The sequence below is a fragment of the Monodelphis domestica genome, chromosome 5, assembly GCF_027887165.1.
Source record: "Monodelphis domestica isolate mMonDom1 chromosome 5, mMonDom1.pri, whole genome shotgun sequence".
NCBI lineage: Eukaryota > Metazoa > Chordata > Mammalia > Didelphimorphia > Didelphidae > Monodelphis > Monodelphis domestica.
Window position 1 is genome coordinate 91600515 of NC_077231.1, and position 23535 is coordinate 91624049.

The 23535-nt window shown below is 36.7% G+C and overlaps 1 protein-coding gene across 3 annotated transcripts in view; it reads right to left on the reverse strand.

Moving 5' to 3' along the window:
• The window catches only part of LOC100021696 (putative tetratricopeptide repeat protein 41), a 113263-nt gene that overhangs the window by 41916 nt on the left and 47812 nt on the right, over positions 1-23535 (reverse strand). For all 3 annotated transcript variants that reach the window (XM_007503343.3, XM_007503342.3, XM_007503341.3), the window contains exons 5-7: positions 13763-13977; positions 3395-3555; positions 306-750 (exon numbers count right to left, since the gene is read on the reverse strand). In XM_007503343.3, coding sequence (XP_007503405.1) covers positions 306-750; positions 3395-3555; positions 13763-13977 — 821 coding nt within the window. The remainder of the gene's footprint in view (positions 1-305; positions 751-3394; positions 3556-13762; positions 13978-23535) is intronic.

Sequence of the window (23535 nt, forward strand, 5' to 3'; positions counted from 1 at the left end):
ATCGAGTATTATTTTATGTCATGTTTGCCATGGTTTTTATAGGATATATTCTCTTAACCCAAAAACTTCCATGAGAGTAGGGACCATATAACTCATCTAAACCTTGTATGGCAAACTTTCAACCTTAGTATTCAGTACACAACAAGCATTTAATAAATCAGTCTACTAAATTCAATTGAACAAATGCATTCTCTTCTATGATTATTGCTAGTCTAAGACACTGGAGTATTGCCACTCCATCTTTGTCTGTGCCACTGCTTTGGGAAACAAACAAAAAAAAAACTCTCCTTAAAAAATGTACTTACGGCTTTTAGAATCCGGTAGACTTGACACTACCTTTTTGGGTCTGATGATCCAGCTGTAGTCCTCAACCCATCGTTTGAGAATTAATTCCCACAGCTCCTGAATGGAAAGTACTTCCAGGTATTCCTGAATACATTCAGCCTCATTTCGGTAGAGTCGGCATTCTTGAAACTCATTGGCCAAGATGGCAACTTTCAAAGGACTTAGGCATGGTTTTTTTCTTGAGTGATGTTTCTCTCGATAGGAAAAAATGTTTTTGTGAGGTACTCTGAGATACCGTTCAAAAATTCTGATAACTGTATTTTCATCTGAGGCAATGGTGAGCTCCACCGTTTTAACATCTGATCGGGTACAAAGTGATTTGTAAGAGAGACTAGAGGATACCGTACTCATGATCAATTTACAATGAGGGGAAATGGAGGGGGGCAGCCAGGAAAAGTCTTTTGCCTAATAGAAAAAGTAAAAAAAAATATTTTTAAGACATTTTCAAAATAATCTTGCTGATGGTTTCCAAAGTTAGAGCAAGCAAAGATGTTGAGAAAAATTATTCAAACCCAGAATTACTCTGACTTCATCATACACTGTTCTAGCATCTTAGTTAAGAATTTAGCAGAATAGTAGATAAAATAACCACAATAAGGTAAAGGAAAACAACTAGGAAAGAAAGCTTATCTAGAATTAATTACAATCACCCAGTCTGGCTGCAAAGGACAAAGGAAGATGTACACATGCCTATTCTCAGTAGAGAAATAGGTGGCTGTGGTTATGGAATAGAGCATGACCATCAGACATGAGGGCCATGTCCATAAGTTTCGCTCAGGTATCATGCTTGGTTTCAAGGTTCTGGTTCCAGTAGAGAGAGGACAAAGAACCTTGGGAAATGAATAATTAACATAAAAAGTTTAAAATATCAACTAGCTTTTTTTTTTCTTAAAAATTTTTTCTCAGGGGGCAGCCCTGAGGGCTCAGTGGATTGAGAGCCAGGCCTAAAGATAGGGGGTCCTAGGTTCAAATCTGACCTCAGATACTTCCTAGCTGTGTGACCCTGGGCAAGTCACTTAATCCCCATTGCCTAGTCCTTACCACTCTTCTGCCTTGGAACCAATACACAATATTGATGCCAAGATGGAAGATTAGGGTTTAAAATTTTTTTTTCTGGAAAAATATGGACCCCCAAAAATGCTTTTTAAAATGACAATTAGTATCCATTTGGAATGCCTAAACAAGGTATGATACATGAGCATGTTAGAATATCACTCTATCCTAAGAAATAATAGATGTAAAGAATAGAGAAGTCTAGGAAGATTTATGTGAACTAGTACACAGAGAAGTAAGCAGAGACAGGAAAGGATCAGACACAGTAACTACAATGGAGATGGGAGGAACAACAACAAAAAATCATAAATAATTTTTCATTATAATGGCCTAGTTTCCAGCTAGTTTTTAAAATGAGAAATTGCACCTCCCTCCCTTCTTTGCAAAGGTAAGGTTCTATGTGGATGATGGGGTGCACTGTCAGTCTTGGCGGGCAAACTACTTAGTTTTATTGATCTATGTATTTTTTCCTCTTCATTACAAAGATTGGCTTTGAGGAACTTAAGGTGATGTAAAAATGAAAAATATAAAAAAAATCTTAAAGAATAATTGGCATCAACTATGGGATGGATAAACAAATTGATATGTAATGAAATTGAATATTACCATATCAAAGAAATCATAAATATGAAATTAAGGTGGCACAATAGACAGAGCGCTGGACATGGGGTCAGGAAGATCTGAGTTAAAATCCTTCCTATTTGTAAGTTACCTTACCTCTCTCTGCTTCAGTTTCTTCATGTGTAAAATGATAATAATAGTACCTACCTCTTAGAATTGTGAGACTCAAAAGAAAAAACTTGTCTTTACAAGTACATCACAAACCTTAAAACACTATATAATTACTAGTTATTGTTGTTGTTATTATATGAACTGGTACAAAGTAAACAGAACAAAGACAATAATATATACAAGACCCCATCAATGTAAAGGGGGGCGGGGGAGAGGGACAGAGAGGGAGGGAGGGAGTAAAGAAGGGAGGGAAGTAGGGAGGGAGACAAAGGGAGGCAAAGAGGAAGAAAATTAACTCTGTTTAACTATAATTATCAAGCTTGGCCTGTAGAAGAGATTTTTTTAAAATACATCCCTTTCCCTTCCTTATAGAGGGGGGAGAGGGAGATAAGGAAATTTGGGTGAAAAATATTCGATATCATGTCAGATTTAGTTAATACAATGGTAACTTTTGCTAAAGGTGCATTTTTCTCCTCTTTTTAAATTATTTATTATAAGGAATGGCTCTCTGGATATGGGAAAGATATATATATATATATCTTTCCCATATATATTTCATTTGGAAATGAAAGTGAAGGAAAAAACAAAAGATATTTATAAAATAATTTTAAAATGTGCCTAATAAAAGAGTATCCTTTTGGAAGATGCTCTTGTGGTCCTTAGCTAGCTAATTTTAGTAAGTATGTATGCACAATGCTTTCCCAAACAACAAATTATTCAACATTGCCATCCTAAAGCATAGGAAGGGAAAAAATGCATATGATCAAATAAAATCATTTATGTAAAGTATTTTGCAAATCTTAAAGTGCTAGGTATATGATAACTATCATCACTGTTGTTAGAGTTATATTTTCTGATAAGCAGGTAGAGTACTTTTAACTTGTTTCAGAAAGGCTGCTAGCCATCATTTAAATATTTCATGGGAAAAGTTCATTAATATTCCTGTTTAAAAATTCTTTCTGATATAAGAATAGAGAATAGAGGTACTATAAGTTTCACCTGACTCATCTTTGTATATGTGTGTGCATTTATATACATAGTATATATATACATATGTATATATTAATATAGTATAAAATGTAAAAATCCAAATCCAGAACTGTTTTTAGCCACATCAGCACCATATAGTAACTGTCAGTGCCATCATATCTGAACATAAAGGTTGAAATTTGAAGTACAGAATATAAAGATAGTGTGTAATATTATTTTAACTCATTAAATATTGAGTAACAAAACATCAATAAATGATTTTTTTAAATTGTACCTTCTGTCCTGAAATCCCATAAACACCAATCAATTCTTCAATTCCATCAAGTACTAATATGCATGGCTTTAAACTGATGGAGGCTAAGAATATTTCTACAAGAAGTGAAAAGACCCATACTTTGGAGTCTTCATTAATGAGATCAGTTTCAATCTGAGTACCTAGGGGCACAAAATTAGGTAAAAATGTGTTCCACTTCATAGGAGTATTTCAAAAGCATATCAAAACAAACATACATGTACATATACATATATAGTTAAAATATGTTAAGAAATATAATGAATTATGACTTTGAATGCTCTCTATTTTCAGTTATACTCCTGAAAATGAGCAATTTCTAACCTCAAGAATCTCCATCTCTATAAATGAAGGTTTACTGTGTGAATTTTAAAACTATTCCACCCTAATGAGACCGTACTTTAGAAGATCTGATTTATCTATTTCCTGATTAGTAACAATGGAGATACTTGGTTTAACAGATTCAAGTCTTGGGAACTCTACATTTCTCCACCCTACTCAGTTTAGAAGGTCAGGAATGTCTGCTCCATACTCAAAGATTTAGTTATCTGAGAAAATGGCCTTCAATAGACATGTGCAGAAAACAGCAGACAGACCCCTGGGCTGTCCTAAGTCAAGCTAAGCTATCATTGGTACAGATGAGATGCAGGAAAGTGATGTAAAACCATCTATATAAGGCACATTACTGGCTCTCTTTGCCCTCTTTCCCTGGAGAGGTGACTCTGGCTGGCAGCATGCTAGGCGTTCTGACATCTTGGAGTGGTGGCAGTTATTTGTCTGGGTTTGGTAGTGAGTTTGCCCTTGAGCTGATTCAGGTTCAGGCATCTTGGCTGAGCCTTTTTTGGAGTTCAGCTGATTCCTTCCTCCTTCACACTCTAAAACCTTACTTTCTAGATCTCCTAAGCTTCCCACCTGGTACTAGCCAGGCAGGAGAAATCCTACTCCCTTTCCTTCTTCTTAATCTCCTCCACTATATCAATTAAATCACCATAAAATTTCCAGCTGGCTTGGGTATTTTATTATTTGGGATTTTCCCTGGTGACCAATTAAATTTAGATGTTAAGTCACAATGCTAAAATTATCCTTTACAACTGCCACATGTCCAAAGACAGGCTAGAAACCTTAAATGAAAGATTAACTATCTCTTTTCTTCATAATAACTTACATTTACATGGCCTTAAACATATTTAAAACAATCCTTTCTGAAAGTATTATTCATCTTAATTTTAGAGATAAGAAAACTGAGTCTTTGATAAGCTAAGTGACTGGCCTATGGTCCTTGAGCTCCTAAGTACCTAAGAAGGTTTTAATTAAATTAATTAAAAAGCTAAGCTAACATTTTTATCCCAGGACCTCAGCTCAGAGGTGGAATGTCCTGCCTTGAGAGGAAGTGAGTTTCCCCTTACTGAAGGTTAGATGTGATTTCCAGGAAATTCCCAGTTCTCAGGGGTGTTGCAGAGAGGATTCTTTCTTGCATATGGAGTGGGTGAGGTGACCTGGGATGTCCCTTCATTGAAATTCTCTAATTCAATAATGGGATTTACCTGACTAGCTTTGAGTACATTCCCCCAAACAAGGTCTCTTCAACCACTCTCTGAGGTTTTCCTTCCTACTCTAGATTAAAAAGATCCCACTAATCATAACATTACTTATTCAGTCCTATTGCTAAACCCTGGATTCCCACGTCCACACTATCAAAATCCTTTGGGTCCTAGGAATGGCCAGGGAAAGTAAATTCATAGGGAACCCAGAGCACATCAAGTATGTTTTTGTTTGTCCTTTGTTTTTCAGAGGACCACTGACATCATAGGGTAATGTCTTGACTTGCCGGTGAATTAGATTTAAGCAAAGCAGGGTTGCACAAAGTCATTAGCCTCACTCTCTCCTCCAGAATCCTATAACAAGACAAAATTCAAGATGGCTATCGATGGTCCAGGATGCAGTGGATAACTTTGGTGTCTTCAAATGTCTGACCAAGCTCTAAGAGTTCCACACTTAGCCTGCTTCCACTGCCTTCATGGCCGTTGGAACAAATTGTATTTATCTACCCGTTCCACCAGAGGAAAGTCTTCACATGCTTGGGGAAAACATCCTCCTACCTCACCAATGGTTTTGAGACCTGTTGGTAACCTACAACCTGGCTTAGCCTATCTTCTGAGATTTTTTTTTTTTAAGTTTTGGTTGCTTTGCATGCTATAGCTTCTTGAAGTCACAGGTTAGAGTTAGGTAAAACGTGGACACCAAAGTTGAATAAGCAGCCCTGAAAAAAAGCTCTGCAAATCCTCACACAAGAGGTGCTACTTGTTCCAGAATACCCCAGAGATCTCTTAATGTATATAACAGAACAACCAATCACAATGGGATGACCAAGTGATAAAATCACCACAAATTAAAAGCCTCTTTATTCTTTTTTCAAATTTCAGATTATTTCTCATCACACAAAAACAAATCTATCCCATAGAAGTTGACAGAGATTAAAGTCTAAGAAAATAAAGTTAACAGGAAGGTTGGGAATCATTTTTTTTTGGTTCATCCATTAGGTACTTAAATGTTATGCACAGAGAAGTGTCTTTCAAGAGAAGAATGCAAAGGAGGAAAAGAATCAGGATAAATACTGCTCTAAACTTTTGAAAACCTTAAATATAATGGTATGCCCCAATAGGGGCAGATAGGTGGCACAGTGAATAGAGTGCTGGGCATGGAGTCAGGAAGACTCATCTTCCTGAGTTCAAAACTGGCCAAAGACAAGTACTAGCTGTGTGACCCTGGGCAAGTCACTTCCCCCAGTTTGCTTCTGTTTCCTCATCTATAAAATGAGCTGGAGAAGGAAATAGCAAGCCCCTCCAGTACTTTTGCCAAGAAAACCCCAAAGGGGATCACAAAGAGTTGGATGTGGTTAAAAGAACCTAATAACAACACTGATATTCTTCAGAAACTGCAATACTATTCTACAACTTGAAGTCTTATGGCATCTCCCAAAGATTATTGATAGAAAAATGAATCCGAGTTAAAGAGAAGCCTTGGGTTATCAAAAGCATGGCAAAATTTCCCAAAGACAATCTCCTTTTTATCCTTTCTGTGTGAAATTAATGGTCCATTTGCAATGCTTGTCAAATGTAAAGGGGGGGGGGGACTGTTTCTATGGGTTTTTCAACCTACTGCATAAAATAAATAAACAATAGTCATTTTTCATCCATTTTATTTTTTCCTATGTGGATATTTAGGTAAAACTCTTAAGTGATTATAGATGTCATGGAGAATGTTTTGCAAAGTTCTGATCCATTTTTATGTCATGGATTTTCTTTGGCAGTCTGATGAAAACTATTGACCCTTTCTCAGAATCTCAGAATAAATACCATTTTATTTTAATTATTTAATAACATGCATGCATCAGAGGACAAAATGTGGGCCAAGCTGAAACCAAAGATGAAATGCATAAAACAAAATATAGAGGATTCCAAAAGAAATCCACCATATATGTTGGTGATGGAATACTATTGTGCTCAAAGGAATAATAAACTGGAGGAATTCCATGTGAACTGGAACAACCTCCAGGAACTGATGCAGAGAGAGAGGAGCAGAACCAGGAGAACATTGTACACAGAGACTGATACACTGTGGTACAATCGAATGTAATGGACTTCTCCATTAGTGGCAATGCAATGATCCAGGACAATTCTGAAGGACTTATGAGAAAGAACGCTATCCACATTCAAAGGAAGATCTGTGGGAGTAGAAACACAGAAGAAAAACAATTGCTTGATTACATGGGTCAAGGAGAATATGATTGGGGATGTAGACTCTAAATAATCATCCTAGTGCAAACATCAGCAACATGGAAAGAGGTTCTGATCAAGGGCACACATAAAACCCAAACTGCATGTCAGCTATGGGAAGGAGTGGGGGAGGGGAGGGAAAGAATATGATTCTTGTAACTAGGGAATAATGTTCTAAGTTGACTAATTAAATAAAATTAAAAAAAAAAGAAATCCACCATATTGGAATATAGCATCAAAATTATTTTTTAAATTGGTTCATGGATCCCAGATTAAGAACTTCTATTTTAAGGCTTCCTCTAATTCATATAATGTTACTAAAAAATTAGATACCCTTCATTATCTATTGGGAATCCTTTTTTCATTTGAATATTTCAATGCTCTATGAAAATAGAAAATATTTTTAAAGCAAAAGTCTCGATATTTTATATTCAGTTGATATTAATATCAATGTATCAAACAAAATTGTATCTGTTGTTACATCTTTCAAGGAATATTTATATTAGTTTGACATGTGTTTGGGAAATATCTTATTGGACAATAATCTTTAAATCAGTCTTTTGCATTAGCAAATTCCATATTTTGGTATATCAAAAAACAATATAAATAGAGAAATCTTTTATAGTCTCTTCCTCTTTCAGTCAATTATATGTGCCTGGAGATATGTGATCTGCTGTAGAAAAGTATTTATGAAAGCCTGCTGTGGGGTGGGCCAGTCTCCCACAGGGGATGGGATCTTGGAGGTGGGACAGTGTCGGTGAAATGATGGATGGGACACAGCTTTCTGCATTCAACCTGCAGCACAGGTTTCACAGGATAAACTGCTCTGCCTTGGCTGAGGCCTGGCTTTATTTTATACCCTCATGATCACACATCTACTTGGCACACAGTTTCATTCTCAACATACATGTTTCCATGGAACCTAACAACAGACAGGAAGCCTAGGGAGATAGTTAACAAAATACTGTTGCTAAGTGCAGGATCAGTGGATAGAATCAGCATGACCCAGATATACATTAGGGAATTCAGAGCACAGATTTACCAGAAGTTTTTATGCCTAGACAAGAGGGTCCTATCTAAGTGGGTGTATAAGAATCCTTAGGTTTAATTTTATAAATGGGCTCTCCTGGTAATATCCTAGAGGGACAGAGTGGAACATCTGTATTAACCCTGAGAGCATGTTGCTCTCATCTATTTTTCCTGGGTCTAAATAAGAATAATAATCATAGCAATTCCAATAATAAGATGGTAATAAGGAAAGTCACTTAGGGGAGTTTCAGTGGGTATTTCTATCCTTCCTGGGGGCTGCTTTGCAGGGTCTGGTTTCCACGTGGACCGTGTCAAACAGCGTGATCTTTGATGGCTCCCGGCAAAAGCCAAACTATACCTGTTTAAGTATGCGGGTGTAATATTCTCATAAAAATTTCATTAAGATGAATAAGTATGTACATAGGTCAATGGTTATTGCTATCTTCTCCACCTTTGGGGAATAGAGTCTTATGACAATTTTTTCCATTCTTTTGATAGCTTTCTTTAAAGTAGATTTTTTTAAATGACCCTACAGTACTTTCAACCTTTGTCACACTAGTACACACAACTTCTGCATGTACTTGGCCTGGTCTAGACATTTTATCCAACTAATTTTCTTAAATGCCATTCCTACTTCCTCATATGGTACATAAAGAACTGCAATGTTGAGTCCAAATTATTTCTGATGATAAGGGACTATTATAAAGAAGTGGAAAAATTTATATACCATTTTCTATCCATTTGATATCCTATCAGTTTTTTTTTCTGTAAATTCTTTGAGAATAAGATTTACTTGGATCCAACACAAAACTTCCTCCATAATTGTTTTGATCTCTAATGTTTAGGAATTTTTTTTTGCTATTTTATGAGGTGATAAAACTTACAATTTTCAACTATTTTCTCCTGTTATATTTAATAAATTAATTAGAATTCTAAACCAATGTTGTTCTTTTTAAATTTTATTTAATTAAGAAAATTTTCCATCCCCTCCTCCCACCCCTCTCCCCTAGCCAATGCTCAATTCCACTAGGTTTTTAGATGTGTCACTGATCAAGACCTATTTCCATATTATTGACATTTGCACTAGAGTGATTGTTTAGCATCTACATTCCAAATCATATCCCCATCGTCTCATGTGATCAAGCAGTTGTTTTTCTTCTGTGTTTCTGCTCCCATAGTTCTTTTTCTGGATATGGATAGTGTTCTTTCTCATAAGCCCCTCAGAATTGTCCTGGATCATTGCATAAACCAATGTTGTTCTTGACTGTTTTTGACAAGAAAATCAAGTGCTTACTGGTTAAAGCAGTTTCTGGGAACATTAGGCCTCTCAACTATGGTGACTAATTTATATTCATTAAATCTATAGGAAGCAGTGATGATTGAGGTCAATATCTTTAATTTTCTCCATTTCCCACTTATCATCAGCTCTTTTAGGACAGGTTGATATTAGTATAATATATAAAGAAAACAACATTCTTATTTTCTTTAACTACTCAGTAGTCTGCACACAAACAGTTGAATATTGATAGGACTTATAACAGTAACTAGGCATTTTCATCTATTAAAATGTAGTCATTGTTTCTGTTAATCAATGCTTGACAAGTCCAACATCTTTTAACTCTCTTCTTGAAGAAAGTATTCATGATTATTTTTATTGTTCCATTAAAACAAGTTAACAAATTTCAAAAAGTGTAAGCATTCACATGACATGTGGGTTTGAAGTTTCTACAGTCTAAAGTCTTTGGTATCCTCTGCCTCTTAAACCTGACCCAAGAATAAGGAATAATTATGATCAGACCTGCAATTTAAGAAAATCACTTTATTGGCTGAATGAAGGATGGCTGGGAGTGCAGTGAGACTTGAGGCAGCCAGTCTATTGCAATAGTCCAGGCGTGAAGGGGGAAGAGTCTATGCCAGAGTAAGGGCAAAGTCAGAGAAAAGAAGGGGACGTATACAGGAGATGTTGCAAAATTAAAATTGACAGGCTTTGACAATAGCTTGGATATGGATATAAGAGACAGTGAGGAGTCTAGGATGACTTCTAGATTGGGAACTTGAGGGACTGGGGGATATAATACGGAAAATAGGAAAGCCTCTCTGTATTTGATTAGGTTGGTCCTTGGATAGCAGCCTAGAACTATTTGAAGTCTTTCCAGCCTGGTAGAACATGTCATAGCATAGCTTCTAAAAACTCAAGAGAAACCTCCCTGTCATGTTAAGGCATCAGAGTAGGAATTTATGGAGGCTTTTATTTTTAATAGTCTTTTTAAAAATACTCAAGGCTTTGAAGAGGACCCTAAACAGCTCCCTGGGCAAAGTCAGACAGTCAACCAAAGGCAAAAAAACTGACTTTCCAATGCAGATAATAACTTTACGAGGGTAAAGCATACAGTCATTCAAGTAAAAATCAGTCAAACCAGTTCTACAGCACCAAATGCCCAACTAGATGAAATGGTTCACTATTTAATTGGATGTTCTGGTCTTAAATTAAACACAATTGGTAAAAAAAAAAAGAGAGAGAGAACTGAACTTAGACTCAGGAGACCAGGGTTTGAGTCTTAACTCTAGTATTTGATAAGTGTAAGACTCCAGACAAGCAAGCCCCATCATCACTCTATGCCTCAGCTTCCTCATCTATAAAATAATAATAATAGTAATACTTGCCCTATTCTTGGAAAGAAAGTGCTTTGTAAATTGTATAAGCATCAATTATTACTATTGATGTCTTAGAAACTTAGAAGGAAGAAAAATAGTCCTCTCTGGAGATGCTTTAACAAAATGCCAGGACCCACACTGTTTCTTTCGTTAAATCTGTCCTGTGTTAAGGGGGACAGAAATCACCAGATTATACCATCTCTGGTGAAGAACACTGCCAGTTGGTTCAGAGCTATAAGATTCATCCTATGACAAGGAAGTCTGTCCCAAAAAGGGAATAATCAATAGAAGTATCACCCTTTGTTTTGCTTATCAGATAAGAGGGTGAACTCCATTAAAAGGGAAGGGTAAAAGGGGTCAGCCACCAAAATCAGCTCAGCATGATTAAATCTTACTAGGAAAGGCTAGGGGCTGGGAAGAAGGCCCTTGGGGAAAAGGGGAGAAAATGTGACCTGGGCAGGCTGTTCCACATCGAAATCCCAGCTCTTCTTTATCATCTATGCCTGGACAAGTCATGCAATGTCTCTTGGTACCAACTGTCTCATTTCCAAGGTGAGGAAAGAATTTGGACTAGATTTTTTCAATTGTTTCAGTTGAGTATGATTCTCTATGACCCCATTTGGGATTTTCTTGGCAAAGATAATGCAGTGATTTACCATTATTCCACATGAGGAAACCAAATATGAACTTGCACCTGAAGGCTTTCTAGGCAACAGACTCTTTCTAAGAGACATTCTCCAAGATTAGTCGGTTCTGTGGCTCAGATTTTGTTCCTCTAACCAGATGGTGCTTACTCAGCCAAATCCAAACCTTCTAGTGAAAGGTCATGACTTATTTACCAATGCTACTGTTTCTCCTTGCTGTTCTCTTCCTGTTTGAACTGCAAACTTTGCCTCAATGCGATCCCTACACCCTGCCATCTGGAGAAATGGAGAAGAGTGTTCAGTTTCCTCCTTTAGAGAAGGGGAAACACTCCTCACTCTTACCCCTATAGAGACCTCCTCTAGGGTATTGATTTCCATTAATGGCACAGGAATGGCTCCTGGTGCCCAAAAGAAATCTTTTCTGTCTCAGATAAAGTTTTTCAATTGTTTAAGGTCTAGAAGAATATTAGCACCCTACTAAGAAGGGTTCTTATTTGGGGAATTTGTTTTACATATTTTTTAGAAAGATTTCTTTTTTCTCCCAATTATGGGAAGTAAAGGGGAGAGAAAATAGATTTTCTTACATTTTTTAGAATTTTTTAAAAAGTTTAAAATAATTAATAGGTGAATGAGTGAATGAATGAAAATATTATGAAAATAATATGAACTTCACCTATGTTAATACTACTGTTCTCAGCCTATTGGTTTGTGTAATTAATCACCAGCTTTTCTTACGAGAGAAAACCTTAGCATATGAAACATTACTTTTGAAAAACTGACTATTAACCTTTGGAACAACAGAGTAAACATATTACAATCCATCACTTTTCCAGGCGAAACCAATTCTGTTTTGGTGTGTTTGGAAAAGATCACTTTTGTAAATAATTAATCACATCTGAGGCAAGTTGGTGATTTAATAGATAAAACACTGAACTTGGAGTGAGGAAGAATGGAGGGTGATATCTACCTCCAACGTTTCCTAGCTATATGACATTGGACAAGTCACATAACTTCTCTGTGCCTCAATTTTCTCATCTGTAAAATGGGACTAAAAATAGCAGCTAACTCACAGGGCTGTTATAAGGCCCAAATAAGATAATATTTGGAAAACACTTTGCTAATCTTCAAGCACTATATAAGTGTTAACTATTATGATCACTATTAACTGCCTCTGCTGATCCTGGTGCCACTCTCCCTTCTCCTCATGCCCCAGGGACAAACCATTGATATAGAATTCACCCATATAGACCCACCTGAACTCACCCCTTCTTACTCAAAAACACTCTGCTCCATGTTATCTAATCCCCACTTAATGCAGATACATCTAAATATGCAAGAATAACACATAAATGAACATTTATGAATGACTTGGCTATTCCTAGCAATACAGTGATCCAAGAAAATTCCCAAGGATGCATGATGAAAAATGTCATCTGCCTCCAGAGAAAGAACTAATAGAATCTGAATGCAGACTGAGACATACTATATATTTCACTTTATTTGTTCATTTTTCTTTCACAAAAGGGCTAATATGAAAAAATGTTTTACACCATTACATATTTAAAATCTATATCAAATTGCTTGTCAACTAGGGGAGGGAGGGTCAGAATTTGGCTCAAACTAAAAGGTTTAAAATTTGGGTTTTTTCATGTAATTGAGTTTAAAATAAAATATTAGTGAATTATTTTTAAAAAATTTAGGGGGCAGCTGGGTAGCTCAGTGGATTGAGAGTCAGGCCTAGAGCTGGGAGGTCTTGGGTTCAAATCTGAATTCAGACACTTCCCAGCTGTGTGACCCTGAGTAAGTCACTTGACCCCCATTGCCTAGCCTATACACAGTATTAATTCTAAGGCGGAAGGTAAGGGTTTAAAAAAAAATTTTTTTTTAAGAATAACACATATAATCACCAGATAGATACCCATTCAGTAGTCTATGACTAAGATTGTAAGCTCTTTGATAGCAAAGACTATTCATTCCTGGGTCCCCCATAGGATTTACCATAGTGCCAAGCACACACATACTCCATAAATCTTTACTGAAGTTAAGTGAGTAGAATACATGAATTAGGAAAGGATTAGAATGGTGAGTGTAGAGGTAAATAAAGTATATACATAGGATTAGGAGGGAGTTAAATGGGAAGAGGAGATATAGGTAGAAGAGAAGAAATGCTGCCCCCCTCACCTCCAAATGCTTGGAATACCCTCCAATCTGATTTTATTAATCAATTTCCAAAAATGTATAATTACCAAATTGCTTATACTGTAATTCAGTGATGAAGTAATGCATCATGGTCATGATATCGCTGCGGTCACAACTGCTTCCCACATAATAAGGGATTACTAACATATCCGGATATCTCTCTCTAAAAGAATTTACCCAACTTCCGATCAACACTGACTTCCCAGAGCCACGTTCTCCAGACAAAAGCAAAATGGATTTCGTCGGTAGAATAGGCCTGATTCTGAAAAAAAAAAATAAAACGAGTAAATCATAAATGAATCCGTTTAAAAAGATTTGTCCCCCTAATGTGTATGTGCATATATATATATATATATACATATATATATATATTTCTGTATATTTTAACTTGACTTTGAAAAAGGTTTCCAAAAATTAACCAGCTCTGATATATTTTCATCAAGTCTACACACACCATGGCCAAAATAGTATTGTATAAATATCACAAAATATAATTTATTAAGTACTACCCCAACTCCTTGGATATTTAAAAAAATTAAGCATAAAGTGGTTTATACAAAGACCCTGGGCTTCCATCAAGAGACCAGAGCCCTGGGCCTGGTTCTTCCACAAGCTAAAGTCATACACTTTTTAGACCATAATACACACAATTGAAGGTGCTGCCAGAGGTAACATTTGAAATACAGAATGAGGTAGTTGTTTTAGACAAGTACAATGTGGATATTTGTTTTGTTTGACTTTGTTTATTCTTTTTGATAGATTCCTTTTTTCTTTTTTTCTTGATCAATTGAGGAGGGAGAGAAAACAGATGTTTGTTCATTTTTTAAATAATTAAAATAAACAAAATTTAAAAATAAAATAATTTAATTTTTTTAAGTGAGGGTCTTAGGAAAAATAAAATATCAGATGATATAACACATAAAATGCTGTGTAAACCTTAAGTTTTAAGTAAATGTATTTACTATATATTATAGTAATACATAACAATATATTATATATGCATATAATATAATAATAATGATGACTATATTATTAAGTGTTAGAGCTTTTGCATTAGTTTCTTTGATAAATATATGATATCTAAGATATATAAGGAAATTATTCAGATATATAAAAAAGGCATTCATTGCCCCAAAATGATCAAAAAGGTAAGAGCAGGAAGTTCTCAAAGAAAAAAATGCAAGTTATCAGTGACTGTGTAAGGAAAAAAGTGCTTCAAACTACTAATAAGTAAAGAAATAAAAACTAAAACTACTCTGAGTTTCTACCTCATACCAATAGATTGACAAAAAATGAACAAAAGAAGAAAATTACAAGTTGGAAAGGTTATTTTTTTAAAAACAAGCACACTGATACATTGTTGGTAAACCTATGAATTGGGTCATTCTTTCTGGAAATTGATTTGGAACTCTTCTCAAAAGATGACTAATTTCACACTCTTTCGCGCAGTCATATCTCTTGTAAGCCTACAGAGATCAAATAAAGAAGGACGCATGTCCAAAAAATTTTAAAGCAGTCCCTCTACCACATGACAGTCACCCTTCAAGTGATCTTAGCCCAAATTAGGCTAAAGATCATCCCTTCCTGAGTTCCTCTTCATGCTCACTCCAGGCCACTGAAGAAATTTAAATTCTTCTCAGTGGCTACGCTGTGCCCAGGACAGTTTGGTAGCTCAACAAATAGAATGCTGGACTTAAAAGTCAAGAATATCTCAGTTCAGGTCCAACCTCAGACACTTATCCTTTTCCTCCACTATAAAAGGCAGATAATAATAGCATCTGCCTTACTGGGTTAAATGAAATATTCATGAAGTGCTTTGAAAATCTGGTATATAAATACTGTAGAAAGGGGATTTTGCAAAGCTGGATGCATGAGATGTTGCAGGGCCAACATTCCACTTAGAACTCTCCCAGGAACAGGGACTGGACACAGAGGCTGTTACTGGAAAATCAGTGGGTGTCAGTTTGGCTGGACTCCATTGAAGGGAGAAGCTGTATCTCTCTTGCTCTCAAGATAGACCAGAGAAATACTTGGTGGTGGACCCAGAAACCCAGCATTACTTTCCTTTTGCTGCCTGGATATTCCTGCCTGCTTCCAGCTGCTGAAAACTACATAGAACATGGATTTCTACTGGAGTTTGCTGACATCCCTCTGGACTACTGGCTGGAACAAAGGAAGACACTTAGTTGTGAGAATTTCTTTGGGCCCAGTTGTCTTTGCCCCTATAAACCCCTCTCTAACCTTAATTATTCATTTTATTTAATTAGGTTAAGGTTATTTAGAAAAGCTAAGATTTTAATATCTGGGTTGGTTAGAAATAAGTCACTCCCTGATTCCCCTTCCAAATCCCTTGTCCCTTTTGCTAATAAACCTGTTTGTATGTGTAATTGGTTAGTGTGATCCCTTCTGTTAACCTTCCCTTCAATGGAGTCCAGCCAAACTGACACCCACTGATTTTCCAGTAACAGCCTCTGTGTCCAGTCCCTGCTCCTGGGAGAGTTCTAAGTGGAATGTTGGCCCTGCAACATCTCATGCATCCAGCTTTGCAAAATCCCCTTACTACAATGTTAGCTATTACTATGGTTAAATGTTCAATAGCACTGGCCTCACACATTTACATTCCACAGTCCCCAGCTTCCTCCTCTAAAGTCCAGTTCTCAAGCCTCACTGTGGTCCAGCAGTGACTCTGAGTTCTCAAAGATCATGCCATGAGGGCACAAGCTGGTCCTACTAAATCTAGAATGGTTTTAAGTGCAAGTGTATCAACAGCCCTTTTGTCCGCTGTATATCAATTGAATTAAGCCCAGAAAGGTGAAGAATTTTTTTACCAAAGCTATTCAAAAAGATTAGTGACAATCAAACTGATAACTCATTTGGGGCAGATTGTATAAGTACTAAAACTGTTTCCACAGGTATGTTGTGTCCATGTTACCCAAGGTTCTAAAAATATGATAGAGTAAAAATCCAATAGTGGGCACCTACCAAATGTGGGCATTGGACTAGATAGTGTAAGAGATCAATGCTGCAGGAAACCTGGAAAAATAGATGCAATGAATGGAAGCTTGAAGAACTGTCCATCAAGGAAAATTCCAGAGGAGAATGTGACCTGGGGAAAGCAGGTAAACAGGGAGACAAAAAACTGCTACTTACTAACTCTTTTTCCTGATACTTGAGGAGGAAGGGCTAAGGAGATTTCTCTGCCTTTTGGTTATTGATTTCTCTCTGAAATATTTGGAGCTTGGCTCTGAAGACCTTTGAAACTGTTATTAACATCCCTCTTATAAGACTATATAATTTTACTTACTCATTTTAAGATTTACAGTAGATCAGGGAAAATCCTAAAACCCCTCTCTCCTATCCAAATTCCCTTACCCCTCCTTCCTTAAAATAAACCCCTGTTTATGACAATTTAGAGAGTGAGTTATCTGTTAAAATTTCAGTCAACTTACTCATTCTGAATCCCAGCTTGACTCCAACTGAAGAGGATACAGAAGTTGGGGGGGGGGTGAGAGAAAGAATTCTGACTTCTCATTACCTTATTGCTCAGTGTGCTTGCCCAGCAACCCCATATTACTATAAATAACCTAAAAAAAAGAACACTTAACACAATAGCCTCTGAAGTCCCTTCGAGTCCTACATCTATAATATCATCCTAAATCACTCCTCCTACCCCGGACCTCAGTTTCTTCATCTGTATAAGGAAAGGGACGGACTAGACGACCTCTGAGGTCCCTTTCAGTTTTCAGTCTAACACTCTATAATCCTAAACTAATTTTAATTTGACTTAAATCATGTAGAGGGAAGGACTGCAAAAAATCCTCTGTATGTTTGGGGCAACTAAGTGGCACAGTGGATCAAGTGTCAGGGCTAAAGTGAGAAAGATTCAGTTTCCCGAGTTCAAATCTGGCCTCAAACACTGTCTAGCTGTATGACCCTGAGCAAGTCACTTAAGCTTATTTGCCTCGGTTTCCCCATCTGTTAAATGAAATGGAGAAGGAAATGGCAAACTACTCTGGTATCTTTGCCGGGATGATATCATGGAATTCCTTCCTTGTCTTAGAGTGTTTTTATAGTGGCCTCTTTGACTAGTTAGTTGTATCAATGGCTCATCCCACTGATGGATGTTGGTACCATAGAATCAAAGCAGATCAGGCCAATCACTGGGAATGAGATAACCAGTTTTCAAGATGATAAAAAGGAAGGATTCCTATTTGAGTACAGACTGGACTAGATTATCTCTGAGATCAACTTAATCTACTGATGATTCTTTGTAGATTTTTAAGTATATAATCCTGTTGTCAACAAGGAAAGACGATTATGTATCTTCTTTGGTGGTGTTTATATCTTTAATTTCACTTTTTCAGCAAGCATGATTAAGAGCCAATGGTGGTGTGCAAAATGTTAGAAATAGCACACAATGTACAATAGTTCCTGCCCTTAAGGAGCTTACATTCTGTTCGATTCTTCCCACTCAGAAGCCAGCTACCTTATTTTCCGTAATGGGCTGAGACCTGAAAAGGCACAGTCAATAGACATGCACATAAGACTCAGCACCATGCTTTACACATTTCTGGTTTATTTGTTTTGGACCCAAACTGTGAGAATTGACATAGAGAATGCCAGGTGAGAACCTCCTTCCAATACAGAGGAATACCTGCTTTATAACTAATCTGTAAAAATACCTGGGACATTGGAAGGATAAGTGTCTTGTGCAGGGATCCTAACAACACCTACCTTCCAGGGTTATGTTAAGGATAAAATGAGATCATATCCATGTCTGTAAAATGAGATCAAATCAGTGTAAAGTACTGAGCACAGTGCCCGGCACATAGTAGGTGTTTAATAAATGCTTATTCCCTCTCCTTCTCCCATCACAGTATGGTGTTTTGTTTTTTTTTTCAAACTTTACCTTACCATCTTGGAATCAATACTATATATCAGTTCCAAGGCAGAAAAACAATAAGGGCTAGTTAAACAATTGAAGTTAAGTGACTTGCCCAGGGTCACACAGTTAGGAAGTATCCAAGATCACATCTGAACCTAGAACTTCCCATTTCTAACTTAGCTCTCAATCCACTGGGCTAACTCATTGCCCCTCTCAGTATGTGTTAAAGGACTTGGGGGGGGGGAAGGTCATTCTAACTCTAAGACCGGCTCCCTCAGGTCTATTCTAAGTGGCCAACACATAGCTTGGACTTCACAAGTAGCCAATGTTCCAAAAACCTAAACATAATTCTAAAAATCTTAGGGGCAGCTAAGTAGCACAGTGGATAGAGTGCTGGGCCTGGAGTCAGAAGGATGAGGATTCAAATATGACATCAACCATTTTCTAGCTATGTGACCCAAGGCAAGTCACTTGACCCAGATTGCCTAGTCCTAGCCACTTTTCTGTCTTAAAATTGATACTAAGACAGAATGTAAGGGTTAAAGTGGGGGGAAAAGTCTTTGAGATTGAAGTTAAAGGCTTCACTAAGACTGAGGATGCCCTATAGCTGTTGATTCATTTTTGACTGCTCTAAACCTAGAAACTAGACCTTTCAAGGTTATTAGTCTAGCAATTCACGGGTAAGCCAAAAACTGAAACACATCACAAGACTGTTTCATAATGACTCTCTATAAATAAATATAAATCTGGAACCATAATTTCCACTATTTAAATGCAGATTAAAAGATCTGATTTTATACCACACTTGGGACAAAAACTAATGTGTCAGTTTAAAAAAAATTTTCATTATCTTCTCCCCCAGATGACCTAGAATATCAATAGAAAACATCAGTAGAAAAATGAAAAAATTATAAATCCATCTGAGGTCTTCTCCTTTAAGGTTCCAAGTGAATTCTGTTGCTTTGGAGAGGTGACAATTAAACCAAAACTTTTAGGCTCCAGGAGAGTGTTTCTTTTCTCCTGACTGACACAATCAACACAGGGCGACTTACAGTACCAAGTATTGTTTCAAAATTACAAAGCAAACAAATGAGCCTTGGATATTTGGGTTAAAGCATTTTAGGAAAATTGTGTCTGCCATGACACATGACATGGTTTGCTTGACTATTCCATTGCAGATAATGGTGTTCAGTGCACAGTAGAAATTAGTGATTACTGATCAAATAAAATGAAATTTTGTAAATTTCTCAATAATCTTAATACTTGCCTTTTTTAAAAAGTCTATAGCTACAGAATTAATGAAGAATAACTTGTGTTATGTCCACCTCCAGAGAAATAACTAATAAATAGAAACAAGAAAGATGATTTAAATACATATGATTCATTGGGCAATGCCTTCTAAGGTATTGGGGAGTTCAGAAGGGGTTGAGATTCCTGGGAATTTTTGTGTAACCAACAAACAAATTAATTAATTAAAAATGATCTGTTGAACCACAAATACAACTTTGAGTTATTACAGAATAACATTAGAGGAGATATTTAAATTATAGAACCATAAAACTTGAAGGGGGACTTGGAAGGGGCTTTAGAAGTCTTAAAATGTTTAATCCATTGATGTTACACACAGAACTTGGTTTTTAACTTTTTCAATGAATTAATAAATTCTGAAAAATTTTCCCTTCCTTTTTTTTCTTTAAAAAATGATTATATAGCTATTTTTATATGAGAGGATTCTCTGGGGGGAGAGGGAAAGGTATTTTGGAAAATATGATAGTTTAAAAAAAGGCAGCTATTTTAGTGGAGTGCCAGGCCTGAAGACTGGAGGTCCAGGGTTCAAATCTAGCCCTCAGACACTTTCTAACTATGTGACCCAGGACAAGTCATTTAACCCTACTTGCCTAGTCCTCATTGCTCTTCTGCCTAGTATCAATTCTAAAACTGAAGGTAAGAGTTTTAGGGGTGGAAAAAAGACACCAATAAAAACTCATTTAAAATAAAAATTTTAAGTCTAGGTTTTCAAATACACAAATTGAGGCATTCAAAGAAAACATATTTCAAATACATCTTCTATTGCTATACTATGTTTATCAAAAGGACAGCTGTACCCCATTTAGTGCAAATAATTAAGCCCATGAAGTTAAGCACATTATTCACATTCACACTGCATATTCCCAATGGGTTGCAATTAGTTACCATATTTTACATAATTATGATTTCAAATAGTTCTAATTTGAATACATATGTCCAATTTTTAGGGTCTGTTAATCATACTAGTGGAGGGCCCCAACTGTGGATCCTCTCCTGACATGGACCTCATAATCCACGAAGGTACCCAAAGAAGTTAGTGACCACTTGGGAATGCTCCAAGCTAGAAAGAAACAAGAGATGGGATCTGGGCCCTGGATCATCCCTACAAAACAAGGGTCTATTTGAAATTATGTGGGCTTCACAGACTGAGAACTGAAGTAGTGGTAGGATATTTCTCTTTCTTAGGAAGGAATACTTCCTTGAAAAGTCTCCATTTGGATAATTCAACAGCCCCACATCATCTGGGCCTGCATTTCTTCATCTGCAAAATGAGGCAGTTAGACTAGAGGACCTCTGAGGTCCTTTCCTGCTCTATGATCCTATGATCTCTTTGCTAGTGAGAATAATTGAAGAACATTTCCTGTCCTGTTCTGGAACCAATATTACCATACCTCTAAGAGATAAGAATGGAGGTTAGGGTGCGTCAGCAGCAGAAGAAGTTGAGGGAAGTGCAATGGCAAGAAAACTAAACTACAGTGTATACAGGGAATTATGGTCTCCTTCCACATAGTGGACGAGCCTAAAACAAATAAGGCCCAAAGAAGAAATGGACACACAATATAGCTTAATGAAATAGCAAACTGAAAGAATCATCAAATGAAAAGCATCAAGGTCACGGTGATTATGCAGAATCCATATAGTAAGATCACAGACTCAAAGCTAGAAAGGTCCTCAGAAATGAACTGCAGCTGCTACATTTTATACATGAAGGAATTAAGGCCCCCAGAATGGACACTCCAAATGGAGCACATACTATGAGCCAAGTCCCAGGCCATGAACAGTCAGTCAGTCTGTCTGTCTGTCTGTCTATCTCTCCCCAACCCTCTCCCTCTCTTTGTCTTTGCTTCTCTCTTTCTCTCTGTCTCTGTCTGTTTGTCTGTCTGTCTCTCCAAGGCTTCACCTCCTGGGAAAAGGATAAAACATCCCACGGACCCTGGACTGCAAAGACAAGATTCTCAAAAAACCTGTGCACTAGCCCTGCTGTGCCCATAACAGCCAACAATACTAATGTTTGCTGCTGGGCATGACAGGCATTGCTGTTCTCTCCCAGGGGAGCTCTCAAAAGAGAGTATCACAAACCCAGAGAATTTAAATGATTCACCAGTTCACACAGCAAAGGAAGCCGTGTAGCTGAGCCTGGAACCTAGGTCCACTGACTAAATCTAGCATAAAGCAAAATTAAGTCTCTTTTCTTTCAATCTGAAACTAATTTAAGTAGCCATGATTTCACTTAAACTAGGATATAAGTGACAGGAAAGGTACCTACAACACACCTTGCTTATCAGCAAATAAATATTATTCTGGGATTTTTTAGGGGGAGAGAGGAGAGGAAGATAATCTTTTTAAAAATGGGTTGCTTATTTTAAACATTCCTTTTAAAATCTTTTTGAGTTCCAAATTAATGTAAAACATTTCCATATTAGCCATATGGCAAAAAATAAGTAAATAAAAATTAAGAAAAAGTGAAAAAATTATGCTTTAGAGAACAGGTAGGTGACTCAGTGGTTTGAGAACCAGGTCTAGAAACAGGAGGTCCTGGGTTCAAATTTGACCTCATACACTTCTTAGATCTGTGACCCTGGGCAAGTCACTTAATCCTCATCACCTAGCCCTTACTGCTCTTCTGCCTTAGAATCAATATTGGTTCTAAAACAGAAAGTAAGAATTTAAAAAACCAAAAACTATGCTCCAAACTGCATTTAGAATCCGTCAGTTTTTTCTCTGGAAGTGGATAGCATCTTTCTTAAGTTCTTCAGAATTTTCTTCGATTATTTGTTGTATTGCTGAGAATAGCTGTCTTTCACAATCGGTCATCATACAATATTGCCATTACAATGTTCTGGTTCTGCTCACTTCACCTTGCACCAGTTCATGTACTTCTTTCCAGGTTTTTCTTTTCTTTATTTTTTTAGTTTTATTTTTAAATATTTTTCCATGTTTACATGATTCATTTCTTTCCCTCCCCTCTTCTCTCACTCCTCCCAGAGCCGATAAGCAATTCCACTGGGTTGTACAAATGTTATCACTTGTGTTGCCTATTTCCATATTATTCATTTTTGCTTTAGAGTGATTTTTTAAAGCCTAAACCCCAAATCACATACCCATATATACATATATGTGTGTGTGTGTGTGTATATATATATATATATATAAATATATATATATATGTGATAAATGATGTCATATGTTCTTCTTTTGCATTTCTACTCCCATAGTTCTCTCAATGTGGTTCTTTCTTTCCCATAAGTCCTTCAGGAGTGTCCTGGCTTGTTGCATTGCTACTAGTAGGAAAGTTCATGACTTTAGATTGTTCCACAATGCTTTACTTTCTATGTTCAATGCTTTACTGGTTCTGCTCCTTTTACTCTGCATCAGTTCATTCAGATTCTCGCAGTTCATATAGAAATCCTCCAGATCATCACCATCAGATACCACAATTTGTTCAGCCATTCCCCAATTGAAGGGCATCCCCTTATTTTCCAATTTTTTGCCAACCACAAAGAGCGCAGCTATGAATATTTTTGTACAAGTATTTTACCTTATTATCTCTTTGAGGTACAAATCTAGTGGTGGTATTGCTGGATCAAAGGGTAGGCAGTTCTTTAAAGCCCTTTGCACGTAGTTCCA